At 39.1% G+C, this 12,192-nt stretch overlaps 1 protein-coding gene across 4 annotated transcripts in view; it reads right to left on the bottom strand.

Annotated features, from left to right (window-relative positions):
* Nucleotides 1–1,704: 1,704 nt before the first annotated feature.
* SIGIRR (single Ig and TIR domain containing) overlaps nucleotides 1,705–12,192 on the bottom strand; it is a 56,797-nt gene continuing 46,309 nt past the window's right edge. For all 4 annotated transcript variants that reach the window (XM_070766156.1, XM_070766147.1, XM_070766174.1 and 1 more), the window contains 2 exons: nucleotides 10,664–10,838; nucleotides 1,705–2,201 (listed from right to left, as the gene is read on the bottom strand). In XM_070766156.1, coding sequence (XP_070622257.1) covers nucleotides 2,008–2,201; nucleotides 10,664–10,838 — 369 coding nt within the window. In that variant the 3' untranslated portion in view covers nucleotides 1,705–2,007. The remainder of the gene's footprint in view (nucleotides 2,202–10,663; nucleotides 10,839–12,192) is intronic.

Raw genomic sequence — 12,192 nt, 5'->3', positions numbered from 1 at the left:
GCTTCCGCGGTTTGTGCTAATTTAATTACGGTTTGTAGCGTCGGCTCTTCTTCGGTGAGGAGTTTGTTTCTCACCGAGTTGTTCTTCATGCCGAAAACCAAGGCGTCGGTAAGGCGAGCTTCCGGGTCTTGAAACTTGCATTGAGCAAGTACCGTTCGAAGCCGCGTTGTGAATTGGCTGATTGACTCGGTTTCTCTCTGAGCCATCATGTGAAATTGATGCCGGTAAACCATGGCTGGTCTGGTTGGTTTAAAATGGCTCGCTAGTTTCTGTTGAAGGACGTCCCACGCTGTGGCTCTTGCTTGTTCTGGCTCGGTGAGAGTTTGGGCAAGTCTACGGATCTCTGCGCCGCAGTAGTTGAGAAAAATAGCCCGTCTGCGATCGGCTCCGGCGTCCTGCATTCCCGCCGCCTCGAGGAATATCTCGAAGGTGGCCATGTACTCGTCCCATGTCATTTTCTCGGAATCGAAGAGTTCTGGAGCCTGGCCGATCTGGATTTTGTCCATGTTGCACGCGAAGTTCTTCCGTTCGTTCGTCGCCAGTGAAGTAGACCCAGAGACAGGGTTTGAGCAATCGGTACTTTTATTCAGCTCAGAGAACAAGTGACAGCTCAGCAAGGTAAAGTGACAGTTCAGCGAGTACCGACTGGCTCTGCAGGGAGAAACCGCTTCTTTTATACTTTTGCGGTTCCCGCCAAAGCGAGAGCCGGCCGCGTCTGAGCCAATCAGGAGCGACTTCCTGCTTGGGCTCAGACAGCGCTGGAAAAGAGGAACAAACTATTTACAGCGTTACAAGGTAGCCATTCCAGGATACAACAGAAATATTTCAGGCTGTCTTAGAAGATCTCATCAAACATAATGGATGGGTTGGTTTTTGTTTTTGTTTTTTGCAATCAAACTGCATCTTCATAACCACACTGCCATCCCATCTCTTTCCCCATATTTCATCCCAATTTAAATCCTACATCACTTTAGTCACTGCATGCATCTGAAGTGACCTGTAGTTTCTGAAAGATTACAGAATGCCTTTGTACAATGTGTTCATCTGAAAGGCTGTTTACAGACATCTTCTGAGTTTTGACTACCCAAGACTAAGAATGCTTGAGATTTATGGTTGAAACACATCTAGATTTAAGACCTAAAGGTGTTTCAACCACAACTTGAAAAATTCCTAATGAAGAATGCCATCACCTACTTAGATAGCATCATGTGAAGAATAAATAGCAATAGTATTCTATCAGCAGGTAGGGGACAGGAATCAATGCAAGTCTGCATTCTTTGGGGCTAACATATACTAAGGTGCATTTTCAAATGGAAATAAGTGAGTGCTTTGTTATTTTCTTCCAAAGAAAACCAAAGCTCTTTTTTCATATAGAAACCTGCCATTATTTTCATTTTTCTACCAAGGAGGAGTCTCGGATCTCCTTGGTGTTGATATTTCACTTTGCAATTCCAATTACATTAACAACGCTTAGCTATTAATGTTCACTTCTCACATATTAACACCTGCCTGGAGATGTTAGCAGTAACTGAAAATCTTGCCAAGCCTGTTGCTTAGATAAGTCCCAGCACTGTAATGTGATGCAAGATAATCATCTGAAATTGTATGGCACTATTGTGTATAAGATAACCAAATGTTCTCCAAAACTTTGCATCCCCTCCAATGGCGATTGCTTATAGAATAATATAGGAGGTTCACAGGCCATTTTATACAATTGCCCTGTTTAATGTTTAGTGCCCGACGGAAGGATGCCAAGCCTCTGCTGTTTTATTTCTATCTCATGAAGTCTTGGCTACTCATAGTTGTATGTCATCTGAACATTTCTTTCACTGCTATCCTTTACCAAAACTAGGGAAAGTCATGTTGAATAGTACTAAGAGCAGGTCAGAGTTCTGTAGTACTTCATGGACAGTTCTGGATTAGAGATTAATCAAGCACATTGTCCTTGCCAAGGAATATCATGCTTATTTAAAAATTATCATTTCCACAGGAATATCTTAGCAAGCCTTATATGTCATCTTCGGTCACTAGGCAGTAGAAGTCTGTCCTTGCATCATAGTTGCGAGATCCCAGGTCAGAAATATCTATCTCATTCTTCTGGTTTTCCTCAAGCCGTATCTCTTCCATTGCTCCGAGACATGGACCGTCAGGATCAATCTTAACAATTGGTGGTAGACCTCTAATAATTGGTCTCCGGATTACTGTAGGATAGAAAAGAAGTGATAATGGGATAAGGTTTCCAAATGTGAACACAAGACTAGTTATTTTGAAGCAACAGAGCACATTATAATGCCTACAAATATTCAGAGTGAAGCTATATCTAACACTGAACCCATTCAATACCAGTTTAAGGAGCTTACTTTCCAACAGATTATACATTGTTCTGGATCTAATATTTCTGCAAAATGCTATTAAGTCAGCGTAATAATTAAATTACATGAAATCCAAGAAATCTATGACTGGAGGAAAAGTCCACTGGAGGAAATGAATTAAAATTATTTGTGATCAATATTTCAATCAAAGCTTGAACCCTGCAAGAGAACTTCTATTAAAGACCTTTAAGATTTACTTCAGGTTCATCCCAATAAAAAATTATCTTGTGCAAAATACTAGCAATAGCACTTAGGATTTATATACAGCTCCATAGTGCTAAAGATTTAGATACTACTCCGAAATGTTTTAGAACACTCCCTGAGCAGTTTACAAATGTCAGCATATTGCCCCAAACGATTTACAGAAGGATGAAAGGCTGAGTCAACCTTCAGCTGGTCAGGATCGAACTCTTGGCAGTTGACAGAGACTTTGATTATTAAACAATTAGTCATCTGTGTTTTACGCAAAGAACATCACATCAGATGGTGCCCTGAGTCAATTAACAGGGGGGCAACTTGAATGGCTCTTAGCCTTCATGCTCCATACACAAGATACTACATTGCTCTCTCTCCTTTCCCAAAGCAATTTTGATTCCTCTTGTCTACATTGCTTGCCTTCATATATACAGTGTTCCCTCGATTTTCGCGGGTTCGAACTTCGCGGAAAGTCTATACCACGGTTTTTCAAAAATATTAATTAAAAAATACTTTGCGGGTTTTTTCCCCTATACCATGGTTTTTCCCACCCGATGACGTCATATGTCATCGCCAAACTTTTGTCTGCCTTTAATAAATATTTTTTTAATAAACTTTAATAAATAAACATGGTGAGTAATAATCTGAATGGTTGCTAAGGGAATGGAAAATTGCAATTTAGAGGTTTAAAGTGTTAAGGGAAGGCTTGTGATACGGTTCATAGCCAAAAGTAGTGTATTTACTTCTGCATCTCTACTTCGCGGAAATTCAACTTTCGCGGGCGGTCTCGGAACGCATCCCCCGCGAAAAGCGAGGGAACACTGTATTTGCAGATTTTGCAAGAATATACTGTGCAAGAGAAAACTAGAAGTTTATACCTGGGTAAAAGTGCAGATGTAATTCGGCCTCCCTTCCCTCCCCTTAGTTCCTAAACATTGTCTGAGCAGCAGATTTGATGTTCCCAGTCTGTCCTCAGAAATTCAAATATTTTTTCCTTGAGATCTATTTTTTATTTAATAATGTCAGATAGATAAATACATTGTGATAATAATGCCACTCCATAATTGCTTCATTGTGTACACAAATAAGATGACTCATCATTGATGGCTAGCATTTGGCAGGTAACATGCCGAAAGCAAGACATTCTATGGATACTTGCCCTGTAGCACAGAAAGGTTCATTATCTTTTCTTATTAATGGTTTGTTAATTGTATTATTATCAGACCACACTGCCAAGCAATCTTTGGATACAAAAGATAGACAAATTATCTTGATTATATTCTGCATGCATTTTACAAGGGTTGTCTGCAATCAGGACTTATTATTTCATTGTGTATTTGTATTTTCTTTGTTATTTCTGATGCTTTGATTGGGGGAAAAACAAGAGAAACCAAATTCTAATTCCTAAGAGATAATTCTCATGCAAGTAGAGATTAAGAAGACCTGAGCATCCAAAGATGCTGTTGTACAGAGAAGGATTTAGGGGTAGTGATTTCTGACAGTCTCAAAATGGGTGAGCAGTGTGGTCGGGCAGTAGGAAAAGCAAGTAGGATGCTTGGCTGCATAGCTAGAGGTATAACAAGCAGGAAGAGGGAGATTGTGATCCCCTTATATAGAGCGCTGGTGAGACCACATTTGGAATACTGTGTTCAGTTCTGGAGACCTCACCTACAAAAAGATATTGACAAAATTGAACGGGTCCAAAGACGGGCTACAAGAATGGTGGAAGGTCAGGAAAGACTTAATGAACTCAATCTGTATAGTCTGGAGGACAGAAGGAAAAGGGGGGACATGATCGAAACATTTAAATATGTTAAAGGATTAAATAAGGTTCAGGAGGGAAGTGTTTTTAATAGGAAAGTGAACACAAGAACAAGGGGACACAATCTGAAGTTAGTTGGGGGAAAGATCAAAAGCAACGTGAGGAAATATTATTTCACTGAAAGAGTAGTAGATCCTTGGAACAAACTTCCAGCAGACGTGGTTGGTAAATCCACAGTAACTGAATTTAAACATGCCTGGGATAAACATATATCCATTGTAAGATAAAATACAGGAAATAGTATAAGGGCAGACTAGATGGACCATGAGGTCTTTTTCTGCCGTCAGTCTTCTATGTTTCTATGTTTCTACAGGGCAAATGAGAGCTTCCAATAAGCTGCAGACCAATACTGTGACATGAACAATTCTTATTCATGATAGTGAACATAGCCCTTTTGCAAAATAAGACAATTGCTGTCACAATTACAAAGGAAACCCAGCCAAGTTCATGCTTTTATTTTTTTTCAACGATTACCATAAAATCATAGATTATAAGTGAGTTTGGTTTTGTGCTGCCAGATGCTGGTAAATCTTTTATGAACACTAAACTTATTTTGCTCCTGTTGCTAAAATTAAAATGTATTGCCCTGCAAGCACAGCCTGTATTAGCAAATCCCCAATGCCAGGACTGGTTCATTAAATCTTCTGGATTTAATAAATGCGCACCGAGGTTTTTTTTTTCCTACCACTGATCTAATGTGCACCTCTAGGCCTAAATGCCTAAAAAGGGAATAATATGAAGTATCTACAATATCTCCAGGCTTCAGGCTCTTCAGAATAGAAGCAGAGCTATTCAATGGTTATTTTGCCACAATGGCAGGGATGTGTTCCAACAAGCAAGGGCGAAGAACAGATTAAAATGGCAGTATTGCAGGTCAATGGAAAGCCAGAAAACTTCTATGTTACTTTGAATGAGTTTAAATCTCCAGAGACAGATAGATCACATTTAGGTTATTCAAGGAGTTAGGTGATAATCTGGCCAAAACATTATAAAATATATTTGAAAAATCCTTAAGAGGGATCAAATGTCAGATGACTGACAGCAATTGTTGTTCTTCTCAAAAATAAAATGGGGGGATGCAGGGACTACAAATCAATCAATCTGACATCAATATTTGGACAAACTCTAGAGCAGTGTTTCCCAACCTTGGCAACTTGAAGCTATCTGGACTTCAACTCCCAGAATTCCCCAGCCAGCGAATGCTGGATGGGGAATTCTGGGAGTTGAAGTCCAAATAGCTTCAAGTTGCCAAGGTTGGGAAACACTGCTCCAGAAAAGATCATAAGAGCAATCCCTAAGTACCTTGAAAACACTGAAATAATTACCAGTCGACAGTGCATATTTGCCAGAAACAAAAATAACGAATGTTATCATATTTTCTTTTAAATTAGATAGCCTGATGAGTGGAATGTGGGAAAGTTGTAGAGGAATATGTCTAGAGTTCAACCAAGCATCCAACAAAATGCCACGTTACATTCTGCGTAGTAAGTTAGTGAAGTAAGAATAAGTGTCTCAGAAATTGCAATCAAAGACTGCTAATCAAGCTGGAGAGTCCTTGAAGATAAGAGCCCTTGCCGACTGGAGCAAGGAATCAAGATGGGTACCACAAAATTCAGCCTAAGATCCTTTATAATGCAATATTTCTGTTAATGACTTGGATCAAGAAGTGATCCAATTTATCACATTTGCATATGAGAGAAAATTAGTTAAAACAAGAAGGCTGATAGAACATTGCAAAGTATCTGGACGTGAATATAATCAAATGAAAGATGCATATTCAAAGTTCTTGATTTAGAGAGTCAAAATCAAGGATACCAATATGTGATGGGATACCTCATTTAACAATGAAAACACAAAATAATTTTAAACTGCATGAGTCAATCACATAAATGCAATTTTAGTTATAACGGGAGCAGAGTTTCCAAATCAAGGGACCTATATAGTGTCTTCTAGAATCTAGACTGCTCTTCATTTTTCTTCAAATCGTGGGAAGTAATTGTTCTATATTTTATTTTGCTTTGGTCAGATCCCACCTCAAGTAAATTTCTGTTTTTGGACACCTTCTGGTTCAGAGATGGGTTCCTCCCAGTTAAAACTGGTTCGCCTGAACTGATAGCAACTTGCTAGTGATGTCACAATGATGTCATGGAATCAGTTTGGTTGGTGCCGATCCATGGATGCCGCCATTTTGGGAGGGGGAATTCTTTTGGAATTATTTTATTTTATTCAGAATTATTTCCTGGGGTTTTTTTCTTCTGCGCATGCACAGAAGCCGAATTTCCAGCACTGCGCATGAATTGCCATCTTGTTTTCATTAAAAAAAAAAAATTGGCACAGCACAGGAGGAAGCGAATTGGCAGCAAGGTAAGTAAGAACCCACCCCGTTCTGGTTTTAAGAAAGGGTCAACCAAATTGGACACAGTATAGAGAAGGGCAGTAAGGATGATCAAGAAAATTTAAATTGAATGGAAAGAAGTCAATATTTATTTTTCAAAGAAGAGGATATGTGAATGTCTGATGGAAATTTGTTCTAAGGATCTACTACTCTTTCAGTAAAATAATATTTTCTCAGATTGCTTCTGATCTTTCCCCCGACCAACCTCAGATTGTGTCCCCTTGTTCTTGTGTTCACTTTCCTATTAAAAACACTTCCCTCCTGAACCTTATTTAACCCTTTAATATATTTAAATGTTTTGATCATGTTTCCTTTCTGATTGACTTTGATTTTTTTCCCACAGATAATGAGACAAACTCACATGTTTTTAATGTTTTAACACCAGTTATGTTGGAAGTGCCAATAAAATAAATATATGTTTAATTTTATCGACCATTTACATTTTCATTCATATGAGTAGTTGCCATACAGGACTTAGTACCCTGTTTCCCTCAAAATAAGACATCCCTGATAATAAGCCCAATCAGGCTTTTGAGTGCATAGCAACAGGTTCTTATTTTTGGGGAAACATGGTACACAGCTTTGCCCAGGACCCATAATGCTGTTAAGACGACTCTATCTGTCAATGTTGATGCAAGTAGTTTTGGTGGTTCCTTAAATTGTTGTTCATTGTTGGTTTGTCTGAGCTGCTGATTCCTTGATTGGGGTATTGTTTACCTTCTGGATTGTTGATCTAATGTTAATCTTGGCATTAATTTCTACTCCTCTGGGTGTTGTTTGCTTGTGAGATTTTTTGGTCTTTTTGTTTTCTGCAAATTGGTGTTCATGGATGAGCTCTGTTAATCTTCTGCCTGTTTGTCCTAGATAGTGGCTGTTATAGTCCTTCTACTGTAATGTTGAAGATGACACCTGTTTTTATTATGTGGCTGCTGGATCAGAGGTGGGTTTCAGCAAGTACTGATCAGTTCTGGGAACCAGTAGTGGAAATTTTGAGTAGTTCAGAGAACCAGTAAATACCACCCCTGTTTGGTCCCGCCCTGTTCTGGTCCAGCTGAGCTGCTCCAAAAATACTCTTTTTACAGGCTTGGATTTTCAAAATAACACTTCTTTATTTTTTTCTTCCACACTGGAATTCGTCAATGTTACATCTACAGTATGCTAAGTACATTCCAATCTCACAGGCTGAGTATACAAAGTTATAAATCCTCTCTAATGAGCAGATTGCCAGCTTCTAGCATCTCCTTATCTCTGGGTCAGGCTCAAGCTAATTTCATTCCAGTAGCGTCCCACAGATTGCACAATTTGTATATGATAGCTCCAGGCCTGTCTTTACCAGTCCATTGTGCAGCACCATCTTTTTTTAAAAAAAAAATGGTTTATTTTGCTTCCTATGCATGCAAGGAATGAGGGGATGCCCTCACGTGCATGATTTCAGCAATTTTTTGCTTCCGTGCAGGCGCAGAAGTAAAAATTCCCCGAAATTCCGCACACACGCACATCGCCTTGTGAGATTTTGCCAGTTGTTTGCTTCCTGCACAAGTGCAGAAGCAAAATCATGTGAGCGCAAGTCATTATGATGCACACGCAGCACACCAATAGGCAGGTAAGAGGAACCCACCCTTGTCCTGAGTCCCAGATGATTGGGAGGAAATGGGGATTTTGCAGTAACCCTCCCCTAGAGTGGGGTAGGAATGGATATTTTACAGTATCCTTCTCCAGCCATGCCCACCAAGCCACACCCACAGAACCGGTAGTAAAAATAATTGAATCCCACCACTGTGCTGGACCTTTTGGTTTATTTAAGATATTTTGGAAATCTTTAGTTTGTGTGCTATGGTGATGCCATGTGGTTGTAACAGTTTGTTGGTGGTTTCTGACATGTTTTTGATACATACAGTAAAGAATGATGTGTAGAAGAATATGTATCAGTAAGAGTAGCTCAATACTACCAATTATCCAGAGATATTCAACTTCATGGCATATGCTTGACTGAGGCTACACAGAAATCTGTTGATCATGCTTTAATTTGGATTCCTGCACTGAGAAGATAGTGTGCTTGATGGTCTAAAATATCCCCTTCTGATTCTGATTCATGCTTTTTATTGCTTTCTGTTTTCAGTTTTGATATATTGACATATATATGACACAGGAAGTTAGAATGCTACTTAATGAGAAGATTATACATCACCCTCCCATATTGCTACATTAAAATAAATTTATCACAATAATTAAAATGCAATCTCTATCTATCTACAGTATATACCACTACTGTACACAATTTATGGTTACTGCAAATTGTTTTATGGAAACTCCTGTCTTGCTTTCTGATCAGTATTTATTATGACTTTATAAACACGTATGGATTAATTAGCATGCAGTAAAGTGTGCCACACAGTATACTAAGCAGGTAATAATTTTTGACTTTTACACAGACTGAGGCCAGAAGTGCTTGGGCAAAGCAGGGCTGGTTAAACTGTTGCCACCATGCATCAGTCACCATTAGGTCATTTGGAAGTCACAGAAACAGTAAACTATGGCGCTGAGAGGGTGGTAATCAATCAAAACATATTAAAATATTAGGCGAACATGTCCTAATATAAATATCATGAAAGTTAAGCTACTTTAATTAGGGTGATTTAAATCTAACTGTGCAAACCTGGACTAGAATAAGAGAATTTCTGAGTTAAAATTCTCAAGGGATACATACTTTTTCACTTGTCTCTATTGTAACTTGTGGCACTACTGTAACTTGTGGTTAGGTTTTATCTTTTGTGAATGAATGAAAAAAAATCTGTTTATTAGTAGCAAAACAGAAACAAGTGTACAGGGCACAGACAGGAGTCACTTTCAACTTTTTGCAACCCCTCTGCAAAAAGACCCATTGGCTCCCTTTGATATTCATGATCTTGAACACGCATGGTCTTTTTCAGAGCACAATAGCACAACAACAATAATAATAATAATAATAATAATAATAATAATAATAATAATAATAATTAGATTTGTATGCCTCCCCTCTCCGAAGATTGAGTGAGAGAAGGGGGAGAAGCAGAGAGAGATGTGGAGGGAGAGAGTGGGAAAAGACAGAGAGTGGAAAAAGAGAGAAAAACAATGAAAGAGAGAGAGAGAGAGAAGGGGAGAAAGAGAGAGAGAGAGGAAAAAGAAAAAGAAATAAAAGGAAGGGAGATAAAAGGGGAGGAAAAGAGAGAAACGAGAAAATGAGGGAGATAATGAGAGAGAGGAAAAAGAAAAAATGAGAGAGAGCAGGAGGGGAGGGAGGGAGGGAGAAGGATACAAATGAGAGAGAGCTGGAGGGAGAGAATGAGAGAGGGAAAGGGGAAACAAATGAGAGAAGGGGAGAGAAAGAAAAGAAAGAAAGGAGGGAGAGAGGGAGGGAGGGAGGGAGGGAAGGAGGGAGAGAGACCAACCCATTTCCCACAGAAAACCCCTTGGGAGCCACAAAACCTGTGTACATGTGGCTGCGGGGATATCATGTAACTAGGTGGGAGTGACCACGCCCACCCAGGTTTCATGGCTCTATGTGTTTTTTGTTCTGTGGGAAATGGGCCCAGACTGCAGGACTCATTTAGGTCTCTGTGAAAACCTTATAGCTTGATCCACTAATGCTATTGTTTTTTATATAATTTTATAATTATAATTTTATATATTTTTTCCTTTCAAACTCCAATTGCCAAGCCTTTTCATGGAATAAATTAAAGGAGAAAGTAAAGTAAATCCCCAGCAGAATTGGTATGATTAACATTAATCATGTCACGTTGATATTTGTGCTAGAGAACTGTGCCCCATAAAGGTTTGCTTCAGAGCCATTCCGTTAAGGAACAGTGACAGAGAGCTAATACGATATCGTGTTATTATTACCCATGTCTCCTTCAGGGTGAGGGTCCCCCTGGAATTCTGGATGGTTGCTATGGAGAATCAGCATCGGATCCTTGTCTTCCTGGAGAAAGGTTTGAGGATCCCCCCTGAGGCCTTGATAAGATATTTTCCGGGGCAAGGAGAGGCACAGCTCCTTCCAGAAATCTGATGCAATTGCCTAGAAGGAGAGGATAGAGGGTGGGGGAGGAGGGAAAAAACCCAGATTTGTCACATGCTCCCCCTCATAAGTAGTATTTTCATCAATATATCACAAAACCCTAACTAGAAACGTGCCTGGCTTCGAAAAAACTGAACGAAGAAGATAAAAAGCCTATTACTGGGAATAGTTCTCTGAGCTATATCTACATTCAGTTTTGTTTCATCTCTGAGATGAAATTTATTTATTTATTTATTTATTTATTTATTCATTCATTTATTTATTCATTTATTTATTTATTTATTTAGTCCAATACACAATACATATAGAAGAGAATAGACAGGTAGTAATATATATGAAGAATATATATTAAAAAAAGGATATAAAAAATATATAAAAATAGAGGAGAAGATATATGAAAGGAAGAAAACATATATGATATATGAGATAAAGGAAAGACAATTGGACAGGGGACGAAAGGCACACTAGTGCACTTATGTACGCTGTTAAATCAGAAGCTGGAGGCCGAGGAAGGTTAACAGCTCTTTATTTGGCAACAGGAACAGTTGAAGTGACCAGCTCGCAGGTAGGAAGTGACTGTTGGCTAACGGCTAAAAGCCACGCCTTATGTACCTTTTTAGCGAGGGGAAAAGGTGTGTCCACCTTTTTAACTTTCGCGCCAAGGTTTCCCTTGGCTGCGTCTAAGCCAATCAGCAGTCGCCTTTATTTAAAAGTACAAACATAACATACGCCCCTTATTGACCTCGTAGGAACCTGGAGAGGTCAATCGTGGATAGTCTAAGGGAGAAATGTTGGGGGTTAGGAGTTGACACTATTGAATCCAGTAATGAGTTCCACGCTTCGACAACTCAATTGCTAAAGTCATATTCTGCAAAACTAGAGAAGAGTGGTGTTAGCAGCCAAACCTACACTATCTTTAACCTATGATTTTAGTGCAATTGTATAGTCTACATACTGTATATGTGTATGTGCTTTAAAAGCCAGTTTTTCCTTCAATGCTGTAAAGAAAAAAGCAGAAGAATATGTGGATTTATCAAGGGGCATCTCAAAAACTGTAGGGAGATCAAGCTTTGCAAAAACTCCTTTCCCTGCCCTGTTATTTCTGAACAACCTGACTTTCTTCCCATGAATGTGATGACTTACACAAATCAATCATTCCATTGTCTGCCAGTTATGTCCCTGCCAAATAATTCCACTTCTAGAAACATAATAAAAGTTGATGCAATGAGTGACACCGAGCGATTATATAGGATTACAATAGTGTTTGAGTAACACTGATTGCGATTGTGGAGGAAGAAGTGAAATTGAAACACTGTGATGTGTACACTGTGCATATCACTTCTCAGTCGACTGG

The sequence above is a fragment of the Erythrolamprus reginae genome, chromosome 1 (assembly GCF_031021105.1).
Source record: "Erythrolamprus reginae isolate rEryReg1 chromosome 1, rEryReg1.hap1, whole genome shotgun sequence".
Classification (NCBI taxonomy): domain Eukaryota; kingdom Metazoa; phylum Chordata; class Lepidosauria; order Squamata; family Dipsadidae; genus Erythrolamprus; species Erythrolamprus reginae.
The sequence above is the reverse complement of the archived record's forward strand: the minus strand, read 5'-3'. Positions and strand labels throughout refer to the sequence as shown.